The 17,140-nt window shown below is 42.7% G+C and overlaps 1 protein-coding gene across 1 annotated transcript in view; it reads left to right on the forward strand.

Moving 5' to 3' along the window:
• The window catches only part of ADAM11 (ADAM metallopeptidase domain 11), a 172,495-nt gene that overhangs the window by 102,762 nt on the left and 52,593 nt on the right, over nucleotides 1–17,140 (forward strand). The window contains exons 13-18 of the mRNA XM_073572858.1: nucleotides 3,227–3,317; nucleotides 3,413–3,464; nucleotides 4,855–4,954; nucleotides 5,636–5,707; nucleotides 6,546–6,641; nucleotides 7,721–7,801. Coding sequence (XP_073428959.1) covers nucleotides 3,227–3,317; nucleotides 3,413–3,464; nucleotides 4,855–4,954; nucleotides 5,636–5,707; nucleotides 6,546–6,641; nucleotides 7,721–7,801 — 492 coding nt within the window. The remainder of the gene's footprint in view (nucleotides 1–3,226; nucleotides 3,318–3,412; nucleotides 3,465–4,854; nucleotides 4,955–5,635; nucleotides 5,708–6,545; nucleotides 6,642–7,720; nucleotides 7,802–17,140) is intronic.

The following is a 17,140-nucleotide window of genomic DNA, read 5'->3' on the forward strand; positions in this document are numbered from 1 at the left end:
TGTACTTCGATAAAGTGTGCATAAATGCCCCCTGCATAAAGGCTCCCCCAAGCTAGGTCTGAATATATAGGAATCTAAGGCTTAGATTTTTTTTTCTCTCTCTCTTCTTGTTAATCAATCAAACTAAACTAAGACAGCAGGGCACAATAAAGGTAATTATCAGACAAAGCAATGTCCAGGCCTACATGCATCATAAACCACTTTGAAAAGTTTCTTGACCTCAGAGCAAAAGGGGACAAGCAGAGTAAGTTGAAATAAACATATACCAGATATAAGCTTGCAGAGTTGAAAAGACGTATAGAGCATTCAGGATTAACTGCTTGCTGACATTGAATGGAGGAGTTGATTCAGAGCAGAGATTGAAAGAGGTGGTTACCAGATATAAGCTTGCAGAGTTGAAAAGACATATAGAGCATTCAGGATTAACTGCTTGCTGACATTGAATGGAGGCGTTGATTCAGAGCAGAGATTGAAAGAGGTGGATACCTGTATGAAGAGAATAGAGATGCGTGTCACATTTCATCCATGTTATAACTGCCAGTACTTTGATAAACTGTACTTCGATAAAGTGTGCATTTCTAGTGCCCTTTCTAGTTAGTGTGGGCCCCATCGTTTGCTCAGCTTATTTTCCTACCTGTGTTTGTGTTTTCATCTTGTCTCACCGACAATATATGTTTGGGGGCTATCTATTCCTTTGGGGTCTGCTCTGGGGCAGTTTAGATTTCCCATTTTCTTGCTTTAGGCTTATTTAGTCCTCCGGCTATGTCGAGGTGTCTAGAATCTTCGTAGGTACGCTCCACGGCTACTGCTAGTTGTGTTGATAAGATCAGGGGTCTGCAATCTGCTTAGTTACCAACCTCTCTGGTTTTCTGTGGCTTAGCTTGGTCTTGTTTTCCTCCTCGGTGACCCAATCATAACAGTGCTGTATCCAAGCATATTGATGGACAGTTGAGTGGAAAGACACACAGACGTATCCCGGACATGGGCTGCAAGTGTCGCATTCCTTGTGTCAAGCACTCATGACCAAGACAATGCCAGAATTGTCTTACCGAGGCCAAGGAGAAAAAGACCTGGACTGTTGCTCAGTGGTCCAAGATGTTGTTTTCAGATTAAAGTAAATTTAGCATTTCATTTGGAAATCAAGGTCCCTGCATTTGGAGGAAGAGTGGAGAGGCCACAATCCAAGCTGTTTGAGGTCTAGTGTGAAGTTTCCACAATCAGTGATGGTTTGGAGAGCCATGTCATCTGCTGGTGTAGGTCCACTGTTGGGTATTGTCAAGAGGAAGATGAGAGACACCAGACCCAACAATGCAGATGAGCTGAAGGCTGCTATCAAAGCAACCTGGGCTTCCATAACACCACATTGATGCAGTAAATGATGCAGAAAGAGCCACGACCAAATATTGAGTACATTTGCTGAACATACATTTCAGTAGGCCAACATTTCGGATTTTAACATCATTTTTCAAGCTGGTGTTTATAAAGTATTCTAATTTACTGAGAAAATGACTTTTGTGTTTTCACTGGCTGTAAGCCATAATCATCAACATTAACAGAAATAAACCCTTGAAATAGATCACTCTGTAATGACTCTATATTATATGAGTTTCACTTTTTGTATTGAAGCACTGAAATGAATCCACTTTTTTATGATATTCTAATTTTGCGAGATGCACTTGTATGTAAATGAGCACCACTAAAAATACAATAAAAAAGGCTGTATATGTGCACTGTACATTGAATAGCAAGCTTTGGGGTAGGTGACAAACCAGGCTGCAAATATTGAAGTATGGAGATCAGCCTAATCTGCCCACCCTGCCATCATAGCATACAGTATGTGCCAATATGTATCCAGCTACACATTAAACTCAACAAACATAGTGAAAACCAATATACACTAATAATGTGGTAATTACCCTATTCCAAACTATGCAGTCCAGACCACACTTAAGGCCCTTTTAGGGCTCATGCAGACGTTCGTGCATATCCGTTCAATCTTGAACCTCCATGCACGGACTGGCCGCCCTCTTGAGCCGAGCATCACAGCCTTATAGAAGTATTTGGAACTGTCATGCTTTGGCTGGGAGACCTGCGGCCAGTCCATGCATTGCGGTCCAGAAATGGACGTCTGCATAAGACCCTTACACAAAAACATGACCGGATGAACGATTCTGGGTTTTATCTGAAAAATCCTGTGGCTGTAGGCCAACATGTGTGGGCAAGGATTTGACCCCATGCAGCAGCCGGAACCATGTGGTTTAACCTTTACCATTCCAATAATTATTTGTTTCTTTTACATAACTAGACCTATTGTTTAAATCAAATTTTAATGTTTATTTTAATTTTAAAAAGTTTTAAAAATATTTAGTTTTCCAATAATCTAAATTAAAAAAAAATGAATCTTGGCAACTTTCACAATGGCCACTTGGGTTACCGTATTTTAGACTCATACTTTCTGTACTTGAGTTTTCAGCAGTCTCATTAACATTACAGATGGGATTAACAGGACAGGTAAAATCTGTATGCACGGCTGATAACACAAAATCTATAAGGTGATGTGACTGTTCCCCCTTCCTTCAAAATGGCCTTCGCACACCCTCATTAGCAGCTTCAATACAAATCATAGAGTCTGAGTCAGTCTATTGCTGATAATGTACGTGTGCATTTTCTGAAAGAACAGGCAGCGTGAGTGTAGTGTATAGCACAAGTGGTCAGTGTGAAGATTGCAAGACTTGTAATTCTTTTTTATTCATTTTTTTACCACATTCTGGTATGAAATATAAAAAATCAAACTAAAATTAAAAATATTAATTTAACATAAAACCTGATTTAATCAGTAGATGTTTTTTATGACTCCTTCACTTTGTTTGTTTCCAATTTGTATCAGGAATGTGAATGATTTACACAACTGTTTTAGGCTTTGTTAACGCTCTCTATCATCAGATTTCCATTGCAGTTTGGCAGTCAGTACAGTATAAGTGTGCTGCAGTATATACCACCTACCAGAGGGAAAAAGCAGACATCAGACCTATCATAACTCAACAGGGTTTGGAAAATGTTTTATGGGGGTTCAGTCAAGCAGATATATAATTTCTATTAAAGACCTTGAGGAAAAAAAGGAAAGAACGACACCAGTGTGAATACAATGCAACTGACAAGAATGTAGAAACCAGGAGACTAATGTGATGCCTAGTTATGATACATGTGCTATGTTTATCCTATCCAGTTTGGAAGTATTGTTGCCATGGCGGTGACTTTAGCCCAGACTCTGGGACAAAACCTTGGCATGATGTATAACAGACCACGTATGGCTGCAGGTAGGATATATTGCAGACAGCTGCTCTCTATTTCCATCCTTTTTTGGATTTATACAGGAGCTGGTATAACGTTGGCTTTATTGTCTTCCCTGTAGGTGATTGCCGCTGTCCAGACCTGTGGCTTGGTTGCATCATGGAAGATACAGGGTGGGTGATGGGTTTTTGTAGACAGTTTAATAATACTCTGACATCGTTATGGTCACGGACAACAGGTTTTTAAACGGAGAATAAAAACCAAAGCAAAGTGATGGTACCCTGTGAGGGCACTTGCTGAAATTTGACAGCATAAGGCCGGTTTCACACATCCGTGGAATACAGATCATCAGAAGACAAGGTCTGTCCGCAAGGCCTTCTGACTTGGGCTAACTTCTTCTTCACACATGTCTGTGAAGCAGTTGGCTCCTTTCAGGAGACTCAGCAGTTGGGCCAGGTCTTCTGTTGTAAGAACAGTTGGAGTTTCATGGATGTGTGAAAATGGCCTCCGTGTAAGATCACATAAACTTATTTTCGATCTGGGTGTTGGCCGTGTGTGCAGTATCTGTTCATGGACCAATGTTATCCCATGTGCTAGTGCGCAGTCTATTTTCTACAAAGACCTTGGTTTTTCTCCATGGAAAAAAAATCCCAGCATGTTTCCGTCAGGTCCAAGTTACAGAACACACTAGTACAAGGGCGCCTGCAGACGAGAGTATGAAAAATCAGTTTCATCCAGATAGACAATTGGTCAGGGCGCTGCACAGCCATGGTCAGGGCGCTGCACAGCCATGGTCAGGGCGCTGCACAGCCATGGTCAGGGCGCTGCACAGCCATGGTCAGGGCGCTGCACAGCCATGGTCAGGGCGCTGCACAGCCATGGTCAGGGCGCTGCTTTATAAAGAAATAATGTAAATGCGCTGCTGTGCTGGATATGTACTGTGGGCCCCTCATTCAGCAGAATTGGGTGTCTTAGAGGTCAGACACCAACCAAACATAAAGTGAGGACATATCAGTCTAGATAAACATTAAGAACCATTTAGTTGCTGATCCTGGATAGGCTGCATACATAGCTGTGCAAAATACTTGTGCCTATGTGATCTTTGCCAAGAAAAATACATTTCCACGTACAATAATTCTCATTAAATCTGCGTACAAGCAGTCTTTATGCATTATGCGTCAATGTCTTGTCCATTTTCACAAAAAAATGCTGGTACTACTTCAAAATAATCATTTTTTGCCTGCTGAAGTCCCTGCTGCTCCAGAACCACCTCTCCACAGATGAGCCCAGTGGATTGGCTGCAGTGGTCACATGTTGTAGACGTGATGTCAGCGCTGCAGTCTTTTCAGCATTAGGGAGCAGTGAAGAGGTGACTCTGCAGTCGCAGGGGGCACGTAATGGTATTTTTGTTATGTTAAAGCATTACCAGCATTGACTTCAATATTTTGTGGAATTAGTCCATTCCAAGTTGTTTTACCCCATTTTTTGATAAATGTTGGATAATCCAGAAAATGTTGTGCAGCCGTGCTATGGTTGTCACTAATAGTAATTGCTTCATTTCAGGTACTACCTTCCCAACAAGTTCTCCCGCTGCAGCACTGATGAATACAGACAGTTCTTGAAGAATGGAGGAGGGAAGTGCTTGTTTAACAAACCCAACAAGGTAGGGACCTTGTACTCACAGCATGGCGTTACTTGGATTCTCCACACAATACTAACTGGGGACACTGGTCCTTCCAAAGCATCAAAACATTTTTTTGGTTGAAACTTTTCCCTACTTATTATTAGGTTTGTAATTTTTCCAATGATTACATATCTGCATTCACATACTCCGGAGTGGACACAGACAGGAGAGGGCCCCTGTTCAAAAACAATATATGGACCCTTTCACATCCAATAGCTCGTCATAATGCACAATTCCACCTGCTTTGGAGGCATTAGGCATCCCCCTCTCCTCTTGGGTCCCTGTGCTGCTGCATAGGATGCACAAATGTTATGTCCGCCCCTGCGTCTACACAATGTCACTGTACATACGTTTCTCTACCCTACCTAAGTACAGCATGTCACTAGGGCACTGTTCCCACCACGTCTGAGCCTTCCATTAGGAGTATTCTTCGTCATTAGCTAAGATCTAAGGCTCTGACCTGTGCCACTGTGTAAGCCAAAATGTAAAGATGACCCCTCTATATTTATACGGCGTGGTATAGTTATTTTGCCCTGGCATGGCCGTATACTGTGTTTTTCTATAAACTTAAAGAAAGAAAATACAGCCAGAATAAAGCCAAAAGGACACTTTCAGTCACACCTCCTAACAAATGTCATCTTGTTCTTTCTTTTTTTTTAGCTATTGGATGCTCCATCCTGCGGGAATGGATTTGTGGAAGTGGGGGAAGAATGTGACTGTGGCTCACCTACTGTAAGTACCCGGCATGGACTAGTACAGGAGATTAATATGGCTTTGTGCAAATGTTCAGTAGTAGTTGTAGTGTAGTGCCCTAAGTCCTGGTCTCCTCTGGGCTTATGAGTCCAGTGGGTGGTCTTAATGAATGATTGACAGCTTGCCCTTTTCTGTGCGTGCATAGAGACATAGCTATCAATCATTGAGTAGGTCCGCCCTCTGGACTTATAGTGACCTATAGAGCAGGGTTTAGATGAGTAAGTGGCTGGTTGGGGGCAATTTTTTAGTCTGGCATTTTCTTTATGCTCTCATGTTTTATTAAACTAGACATGTTGCATATATTGCTGTTCACAATGCTTGTAACCACGTGGTCACTGCTCAGCAATGGCAGCCATAAATAAATATTCATCTGCAATAATTCTCCCTTAATCTATATACTAGCAGTCTTTGTGAATTATGCTTCAAGGGGTCATCCAGGATTTGTCCACCCTGAGTAAGAGGCGCATGGTTCTCAATAAATTAGGTGCATCCCTTGCTCCTAACCTAGATTTGCAACATAAGTTACGCAACTTTCTTCTACTAAGCCTCGCCCACAGTTTTAGAAAAGTGCCGCAAGCTTCAAAATAAGCCGAAAAGTCACAAATGACAGCGTAAAAATGTCACGCCCCATGATTTGTGGCAGTGGGAATAGCACTGATAAATCCCATAAAGTGTATTCTTGATGAAGTCATTGCAGGGTAACAAATAGCATGGGTTCACATATTGCAGAGTGGTGAATGTCTATTTTACAATAATAATAACAGGTGGTTTTACAAAACCTCAAATAATAATGATGTGCCGTTATTCTAATTTACAGGAATGTAAAAAAAGTGGCGCCCTGAACTGCTGTAAGAAGTGCACACTCAGCCATGATGCCATGTGTAGTGACGGGCTGTGTTGTCGGCGATGTAAGGTATGGAAACTGGCAGAGGATCATTTCCCCATGAGAGTGAGGAAGCTGCTACCGAGAGATAGTGGACATTATTTTTAGTTTTTAGCTTAATATATTACATCATTAAATATACAATACAAAAAGTCTACACAACCCTGTAAAAATGGCAAGTTTTTGTCATGTGAAAAATTCATTCCAAGAAGAATCATTGTAGAGCTTTTTCCAACTAAGGTCACCCATAATCTGCATAGCTTTACATTGCAGAAACCTGGCGTTATAACAGGGGTGTTTAGACTTTTTATCATGTTACTATGTGAACTATAGATGAGCATATATACACAACTTGTTCTGATGCGTTTTACAGAGACAGAATCTCCATCATTTCTCCTCTGTAGTGCATTTGAAACAAAGCCATTAAGATGTGATTGTTGGAGACTTTCAAGTTTAATTTAAGGTATTTGACATTAAAGGGTTATTCCTCACCAAAAGACTAGTTTTGCCTTATCTGTGTTAGTGTGGATAACCTGTTATTTGCTGGGATCCAACCTATGGGACCCCAGTGATCCCGATAATGGGGCTATTTACTCTTTTTAGTATTTTTCTTTAAATTGTGCTTAAGTAATATATGATATAAATTGAACACATCAGTGAAATTAAATAATTTCAATATAGTGCCCCATTTTGAATGGAGTAGAGGGACACATGCTCGACCTCAACTGCATTAATTGTCTATTGTAATGCCTGAGAAAGCAAAGTGCTGTACTTAGCTATTTCCCGCAGTTCAGTTGACAATGAATGGCTCAGAAGTTGAGTATGTGCACCTCCACTCCATTAAAGATAGGACTATAAATCCCCGTTCTAGGGATCTTGATCACTGGAAGCTCCAGTGGTCATACCCCCAATGATCAGCAAGTTATACTCAATCCTACAGAGGGAGAAAACAGGTTTTTTTTATTTCTGAAAATTACCCTTTCACTGTTTAGGTATTACAACCATTTTATACATAGTCCCTCTATTGTCACAGTCTAAAAATTAATTGGACAAATTAACATAATTATGAATGTAAGCAAGCATCCTTTTTTTTTCTGTCATGATCACAGTATGAACCAAGGGGCACAGTTTGTCGGGAGCCTATTAATGAATGTGATGTGCCAGAGATGTGTCCTGGAGACTCCAGCGTGGTGAGTTGTCTTACATGTGTCGGTTTGTTTCCTGGAATGTTAACCTTAGGTCTGCTCCACAAACCTTAGGTCTGCTCCACATGCAGCAGCTGTGGGACTAGCACCTTCATTTTGTTGTCTTAGGCCAGGATCACATATGCGAGAAACATGGCCGAGTCTCGCATGTTAATACCCGGCACTGCCGCCGTCACTCGGATCGTAGCGTGCGGCCGCATATCAATACATGCAGCACAACGCTCCGCTCCTGAGTGCCGGCGGCAGTGTCGGGTACTAACATGCGAGACTCGGAAGTGTTTCTCGCATGTGTGATCCCGGCCTAAGGCAGCTTCTATCATTGGACTTTCTTCTTTTTCAATAATTTTTATTTGGTTTTCTCAAATTAAAACATTTGCGTCACAAACTGGATTATTAGGTATACAGTAACCATAAAGAAATGTTATTGGAAACAAAAAGAAACAATGCAAGGAGGGAATAAGGAAAGGGGGCATAGAGATATATTATCTGGGTGTTCACTTCAGATGATATGTTTGCAAAAAGGGTTTCCAGGAATTAGGTGAACGACAACCATAAATATCACTCTTTATGGAACGTAGGTGCATTATGGTTTTTATAGGCAAACATTAGTTCTATTTACAGCAGAAATAATTTCTTGGAGGACTTCCAATTCCAAGCAATGGCTAGTTTCACAGCCATAAGAATATGAGCAGTGATTACTTTGCCATGAGGTGGAATTTTGTTCATGTCCTAGAAGAGTAGCTAGAGAAGAGGAACATGAAATAGGAGTCCGGAAGACTCAAGATACCAAAACAAAGATGGATCTCCACAAGTCTGTCAACTTTGGACAGGGCCAGAGAATATGTATGAATGTTCCTTTCATTCCACAATCCCTCCAGGATAATGATAATGTGCCAGGATAGAAAATACTAAGTTTTCCCAGTGTGTGGTACCATCTGAAAATAATTTTCATTGCTGATGCCACATGTGTAGTGCAGTGGAAGGTTTTGTGGATAAATGATATAGAAGTGATCCAAGTACTGTTGGGGAAGAAGTTGCCCAAATCATTCTCCTAGGACAGGAAAGATTTAGTGAAATAATTTTTGCTGTTTAACATCGCATATTTTGGGTGGGGGCCTCTAAGAGAATTCAGTATGGACCATAGTGTGACTATGTTAGCGTTTTCTGAAACTGAAAACGGAAAGTATTAGTATATGTCTGATTCTCAAAAATGTAATGAAGTTTTGGTGTGACACTTGGCAGTATTGGTGTAAATTTTCAAATCGATGCAGGTTATTCCCATCCAACAAATCTCTCAAGAGATGAATTTCTTTTTGTTTCCAGTCTTATATAGTCAATAGTAATCTTTTAGTTTGGGTAGGTTGAGTGCTCTGGATTTTTTGTTCAGTATTTTAGTGGCAATTCTAGATGTCCGGATGAACTAGTTTAGAATTTTTTTTGTGCCTGATTAAAAAAAAATGGCTGTTATAGGATAATAGGTAAAGCACAGAGAAGAAATACAGTTTTGGTAGAAAGAGCATTTGGAAAGCCACTCTCCGTCTGGTCCAGGAGGACTCACTTTTGAACATGTTTAAGATATCCAAGGACAGAGATTTCAGCATGGGTAGATAATTTGCTGTGTTTAATTGATCAATGGTTGCATTTGTGTGAAGTACCAAGTTGTTCATTTGCAAAGATTGCCAGTTAAGATTATATTTAGATTTCATACTGTTACAGAACCCCCCAGCACCCCGAATAGGAGATGCATGTATGATAGGTGCAATGTGAGATGCATACCCCTAATGCAGCAACCGACCGGCTGCGACTCCTGGGCAGAGGTGAATGAGATATCCCACTTCTGACCTCCCCCCACCTTTGTAAATCCCACGGTAAATGATCGGGGGTCGCCGGCCACCTGCGGCTATTGTAATGTACGTCTGGCGTCTTAATTGGAACCTGTTATCTACTGGCCCGCCACATATTGATTGTCCTGTCCTCTGTATGTATATATATATTCTCAGACTGGTGAGTAAAATGTTGTCACACTGGAAATACGTGGAGAAGCAGTGATCTTTTATATGTTCCCATGTTACAAAGCCTTTCGAGCCAGCGTCCTTCATCCAGAAGTGAGGAAAAGCAGAGTGGACCTCCTGAAACACGGGGTGGTAATGTAAGAGGTATTACAGCACAGAAGTCCCCGTTACACATACTTATTAGCACAGGATTGGAAACATACACAAAGTATTTGTGATTTAGTTTCATTAATCTTATACTGTAATATGAAAGGGAGCCATAATGCCTAATAATCTCTAAAACTGCATGTAAAGAAATATAGTCTTCTGTTATGAATGAGTCACCATAGGAGGCAAAAACAGAAATACTAGCTAGTCCAGAAAACCAGAGAAGTTGGCAGCTATCGGATTGCAGACCCCTGAACCTAACAACAACAACTAGCAGTAGCCATGGGGGGTTCCTACGGTGCCCTAGACCCCTCGATCACAGCCGGAGAACTAAATAGCCTAAAGACAGAAAGGGAAATCTAAACTGCCCCAGAGCAGACCCCAAAGCAATAGGCATCCCCCAACATATAATGACGGTGAAGCAAGATGAAAAAACACTCACACAGATAGAAAGATAGGCTGAGCGAATGATGGGGCCAAAGCTAACTAAATAGGACAGGATAGAAAAGCTGCTGTCTGCAATCCACCAAAACCCTATCAAAACAAGAGCCAACAGACTGATAGGGAAAAAAGCCCTGAAGACGCTAGGCTTCAAAAAGACTATATCAGTACTCAGGTATTTTCTGAAGACAAAGCAAAAAGGAATTCAGCTCACTCCAGCAGGGAATGGCAGAAATCCAGAAAAACAAGGCAAAACAAAACCAAAACACAAATGCAAAAAGCAGGGCAGAAAACTTAGCTTTTGAGGAGCAGGAATCAGACTGGTCTCCTAAAATCCCTCAGACAAATCACCAGCAAGGCAGAAGGGCGTTGGCTGCCTTATATCCAGTCAGCAATTCCAGTCACCCAGTCATCATCATCCAACTCAGGTGCTTGGTAATCAGCCTCACTACCTTCCTTCACCAGAAGAGGGAGTTCATCAGACCTCAATGGTGAAGGGGAAAATGAACTCACAACAGTACCTCCCCCTTGAGGAGGGGTCACCGAACCCTCATCCACGCCACCAGGGCGATCAGGGTGATCCCGATGAAAGGCACGCACCAATCTTTTGGCATGAATATCAGAGGCAGAGACCCAGGAATTATCCTCCTGACCATAACCCTTCCACTTAACCAAATACTGGAGTCTCCGTCTAGCCAGACGGGAATCCAGTATCTTCTCTACCTCATATTCCATGTTACCTTCAACCAATACAGGGTCCGGAGGTGCCACCCCAGGAACAACTGGTTCAACAAACCTCTTCAACAAGGACTTATGAAACACATTATGGATTTTAAATGTGACAGGAAGAGCCAACCGAAAAGAGACCGGATTAATAATCTCCAAAATCTTGTAAGGTCCAATAAATCTAGACTTAAACTTAGGAGAAGCCCCCTTCATAGCGATATTTTTTGATGATAACCAAACCATATCACCAACCTTAAACTGGGGGCCAATGGTCCTATGTCGGTTGGAAAACCGCTGGGCCTTTTCCTGGGAGAGAGATAACTTATCCACCACTTGGTCCCAGATCTGGTGCATTCTCTCCACCACAGTGTCAACACCTGGGCAGGCAGAAGGCTCCACCTGCCCTGAAGAAAATCGAGGATGAAACCCAAAGTTACAAAAAAAAGGTGACATCAAAGTGGCAGAATTAGCTCTATTATTTAAAGCAAATTCGGCCAAGGGCAAAAATGAAACCCAATCATCCTGATCAGCGGAAATAAAACATCTCAAATACGACTCCAAGTTCTGGTTTGTTCTCTCCGTCTGCCCATTGGTCTGAGGGTGAAAAGCAGAGGAGAAGGACAACTGAATTCCCAGCTTGGAACAGAAAGTCCTCCAAAATCTAGACACAAACTGAACTCCTCTGTCAGATACAATATTCTCAGGAATCCCGTGCAAGCGAACCACCTGTTGCAAAAACAGGGGCACCAACTCAGAGGAAGATGGCAACTTAGGGAGTGGTACAAGATGAACCATCTTAGAGAACCTATCACAAATCACCCAAATAACAGTCATTCTCTGAGAGACAGGCATATCAGAGATGAAATCCATTGAAATATGGGTCCATGGCCTCCTGGGGACCGGCAAAGGCATCAACAACCCACTAGAGTGAGAACAAGGTTTAGTCCGGGAGCAAGTCCCACAGGACTGCACAAAATTCCTGACATCACGAGACAAGGTGGGCCACCAAAAAAAGCGACTCACCAGATCTCTAGTACCAAAAATACCTGGATGACCAGCCAATGCAGAGCAATGAACTTCAGACATCACTCTCTTCTTCCACTGGTCAGGAACATACAACTTTCCACTGGGACAACGCTCAGGTTTGTCCTCCTGGAACTCTTCCAGAGCACGTCTCAAATCGGGCGAGATGGCAGAAAGAACTACCCCTTCGCCTAAGATGGTAGCAGGCTTGGTCACCACAGGAGAATCAGCAAAGAAGCTCCTAGAGAGGGCGTCTGCCTTGACATTCTTAGTACCAGGAAGAAAAGAGACCACAAAATCAAAACGTGTAAAAAATAAGGCCCACCTAGCCTGTCTAGGGTTCAAGCGTTTGGCCGACTCCAGGTAAATCAAATTCTTGTGGTCAGTGAGGACCACGACTTGATGTTTAGCTCCCTCCAACCAATGTCTCCACTCCTCAAATGCCCATTTCATGGCTAACAGTTCCTGATTCCCCACATCATAGTTACGTTCAGATGGAGAGAACTTTCGGGAAAAGAAAGCACAGGGATTCATTTTAGATGTTACAGGATCCTTTTGGGACAAAACAGCTCCTGCACCAATCTCAGAAGCGTCCACCTCTACCTGGAACGGGAGTGAGACATCAGTGTTATGATGAGTCACCCAAGGAGGAAAAAACAAAATACTAGCTAAGTCCAGAAAAACCAGAGAGGTTGGCAGCTATCGGATTGCAGACCCCTGAACATATCCACAACAACTAGCAGTAGCCGTGGGGGGTTCCTACGGTGCCCTAGACCCCTTGATCACAGCCGGAGAACTACATAGCCTAAAGACAGAAAGGGGAAAAACTAAACAGCCCCAGAGCAGACCCCAAAGCAATAGGCAGCCCCCAACATATAATGACGGTGAAGCAAGATGAAAACACTAACACAGATAGAAAGATAGGTTGAGCAAATGATGGGGCCCAAGCTAACTAAATAGGACAGGATAGGAAAGCCACTGTCTGCCATCCGCAAAAACCCTATCCAAAATGTGCCATCCGACTGATAGGAAAAACAGGCCCTGAAGTCGCTAGGCTTCAAAAGACTATATCAGCACTCAGGTATATTCTGAAGACAGAGCAAAAGATCAACAGATCAGAGACAAAAATGGAATTCAGCTCACCCCCGGCCGGGGATGGCAGAACTCCCAAAAAAACAAGGCAAAATGAAAACAAAACTGAGGTGTACAAAGCAGAGCAGAAAAACTTCGCTTTGAGACACAGGAATCAGACTGGTCTCCAAGAATCCAGCAGGATCACCAGCAAGGCAGAAGGCGTCAGCTGCCTTATATCCAGTCCTCAATTCCAGCCACCCAGTCATCATCTAGCTGCACAGGTGTTTGGTAATCAGCCTCACTGCCTTCCTTCACCAGAGGAGGGAGTTCATCAGACCTCAACGGTGAAGGGAAAAATGAACTCACAACACATCAGGTTGCCGCAAAATGGGGCAGAAGTGAATCTTCGCTTCAACTCCTGAAAGGAAGAAACAGCCTCCGGAGACCAATTCAACACATCAGCACCCTTCTTAGTCAGATCAGTCAATGGCTTGGCAATACTAGAAAATTTTGCTATAAATTTCCGATAAAAATTAGCAAAACCCAAAAACTTCTGGAGGGCCTTCAAAGAAGTGGGCTGAACCCAATCATAAATGGCCTGTACCTTGGCCGGGTCCATTTCAATAGTTGACGGAGACAAAATAAATCCCAAAAATGAAATCCTCTGTACCCCAAAAAGGCATTTCGATCCTTTGACATACAGGTGAATTCTCCCTCAAGATCCGGAACACAGTCCGAACATGTTCCACATGAGAATCCCAATCCTTGGAGAAGATCAAAATATCATCCAGATAGATAATCAAAAATTTATCCACAAAGTCTCGGAAAATGTCGTTCATGAAGCACTGGAAGACAGAAGGGGCATTAGTGAGCCCAAAAGGCATCACCAGGTACTCAAAATGTCCCTCCGGAGTATTAAACGCAGTCTTCCATTCATCCCCATGCTTAATGCAGATAAGATTATACGCCCCCCTGAGGTCAAGCTTGGTAAACCAGCAAGCACCTTTAACTCTGGAGAATAGATCCGAAATCAGGGGTAACGGATACTGATATTTAATAGTAATTTTGTTGAGGGCACGATAATCAATACAAGGCCTTAATGAACCATCCTTTTTGGCCACGAAAAAAAAAACGGCACCTAAGGGTGAAGAGGATGGTCTAATATGACCCTTCTCCAACGCCTCCTTAATATAGGATCGCATAGCCTCGTGCTCGGGTACAGATAAATTGAAGAGCCGACCCTTGGGAAATTTACACCCCGGGCTCAGTTCAATTGCACAGTCATAACTCCTATGAGGAGGCAAAGACGCAGACTCATTCTCACTAAATACATCATAAAAGTCCGCCAAATAGTCAGGAACATCATGCGACTGAGAGGTGGAAAAAACCGGAGCCTCACTAAGGGCACACCGACAACCCCAACTCACCACAGACACAGATTTCCAATCCAAAACTGGATTATGAATTAGCAACCAGGGAAACCCCAGAACAATGGTATCATGCAAATTATGCAACACCAAAAATCTGCAGTTTTCTTGATGGTCTGGGGCGACCCGCATTACCACCTGGGTCCTAAACTGAGGTTTATTTTTCGCCAAAGGAGTAGCATCAATCCCCCTCAAAGGGATATGCATCCGCAGAGGTGTCATCGGAAAGCCACAACGTTTAGCAAAATCCAAGTCCATTAGGTTCAGGGCTGCTCCCTCCCGAATCCACCAAAGCCTTGGCGGAAAATGTGGACAGGGAGCAGATCAGAGTAATTGCCAGAAGAAACTTAGGTTGAACACCACCCACAGAAAACGTGTGTGCAAAACGTTTCTCTCGTTTAGGACAGACAGAAATAATATGCGAAGCATCTCCACAAAAAAAACACAGCTTATTACGCCTTCTGAACTCCTGACGTTGCTCCCTGGACAAAACTCTATCACATTGCATAGGTTCAGACACTTGTTCAACAGGTGGCAACACCTCTCGTGCAGTCCTGCGTTCACGTAAACGCCAATCAACCTGAATGGCTAATGACATAGAATCGTCAAGACCAGAGGGAACAGGAAATCCCACCATAGTATCTTTTATGGCTTCTGACAAACCCTTCCGAAAGAGAGCTGCCAAGGCACCATCATTCCAGGTAGTAAGGACCGCCCACTTTCGGAATTTTTGACAGTACAATTCTGCAGAATCTCGACCCTGGCTCAATGCCAACAGGGTCTTTGAGCCTGACCAATAGCATTAGGTTCGTCATACAACAACCCCAAGGCTTGAAAAAGTGCGTTCACATTAGTCAGAATAGGATCATCTGGTTTCAAAGAAAACGCCCAATCCTGGGGATCGCCACGCAGCAAAGAGATGACAATTTTAACCTGCTGCGCGGAGCTCCCTGATGAGTTAGGCTTCAAGGCAAAAAATAATTTACAATTATTTTTGAAATTCAAAAATTTAGACCGATCCCCAAAAAACACATCAGGAGTAGGGATCTTTGGTTCAGCAGCATGTGAATGAGCAAGGTAGGCGGAAATTCCCCGCACTTCCGCAGCGAGCTGCTTCACACGATCAGACAATTGCTTTATCTCCATTGAGAGAAAAAAAAATTCCCCCTATGGCCTCAGAGATATAGAGGAAAAAATATACACACTTTTTTTTTTTTTTTTTACGATTCTTTCCTGCTATTGAGTACCCTAGGATCTGCGGTATGACTGGTGATTCTGTTATGAATGAGTCACCGTAGGAGGCAAAAACAGAAATACTAGCTAGTCCAGCAAACTAGAGAAGTTGGCAGCTATCGGATTGCAGACCCCTGAACCTAACAGCAGCAACTTGCAGTAGCCATGGGGGGTTCTTACGGTGCCCTAGACCCCTCGATCACAGCCGGTGAACTAAATAGCCTAAAGACAGAAAGGGAAATCTAAACTGCCCCAGAGCAGACCCCAAAGCAATAGGCAGCCCCCAACATATAATGACGGTGAAGCAAGATGAAAAAACACTTACACAGATAGAAAGAAAGGCTGAGCAAATGATGGGGCCAAAGCTAACTAAATAGGACAGGATAGAAAAGCTGCTGTCTGCAATCCACCAAAACCCTATCAAAACAAGAGCCAACAGACTGATAGGGAAAAAAGCCCTGAAGACGCTAGGCTTCAAAGACTATATCAGTCCTCAGTATTTTCTGAAGACAGAGCAAAAAGGAATTCAGCTCACCCCAGCAGGGAATGGCAGAAATCCAGAAAAACAAGGCAAAACAAAACCAAAACACAAATGCAAAAAGCAGGGCCGAAAACTTAGCTTTTGAGGAGCAGGAATCAGACTGGTCTCCTAAAATCCCTCAGAGAAATCACCAGCAAGGCAGAAGGGCGTTGGCTGCCTTATATCCAGTCAGCAATTCCAGTCACCCAGTCATCATCATCCAACTCAGGTGCTTGGTAATCAGCCTCACTACCTTCCTTCACCAGAAGAGGGAGTTCATCAGACCTCAATGGTGAAGGGGAAAATGAACTCACAACAGTCTTCACAGTTTCCTATTTTTATACCTCGGTATAGTGGCAAATCATTTGATCTATAGGTTCAAGTGGGGCAGGGAGCAACCCTGTCTGGTCCCATTAATGATTACAAATTGTTATGATATGGCACCATTAGTATGCACTCCAACTGATAGGGTGGAGAATAGGTCGGAAATTTTCTGGTATATTCGGTGTTTTGGCAATGCTGATGACACATCGTTAGGAAGCTCTCCTAGTTCAGTTGCCTTGTGGAACATTTTCATTACAGGGTTAGTGTATCCCTGAATGATTTGTAATAAGTGTTATAAAGTCCATCTGGACCCAGAGTTTTGTTTATAAGTAAGGATTGGATTATTTTGCTAATTTCTGTAGGCATTCAGGATGACTATTTGTTTTTTTTAGAACGT

The sequence above is a fragment of the Dendrobates tinctorius genome, unplaced genomic scaffold (genome assembly GCF_039654945.1).
Source record: "Dendrobates tinctorius isolate UK_male_01 unplaced genomic scaffold, ASM3965494v1 ptg000032l, whole genome shotgun sequence".
NCBI lineage: Eukaryota > Metazoa > Chordata > Amphibia > Anura > Dendrobatidae > Dendrobates > Dendrobates tinctorius.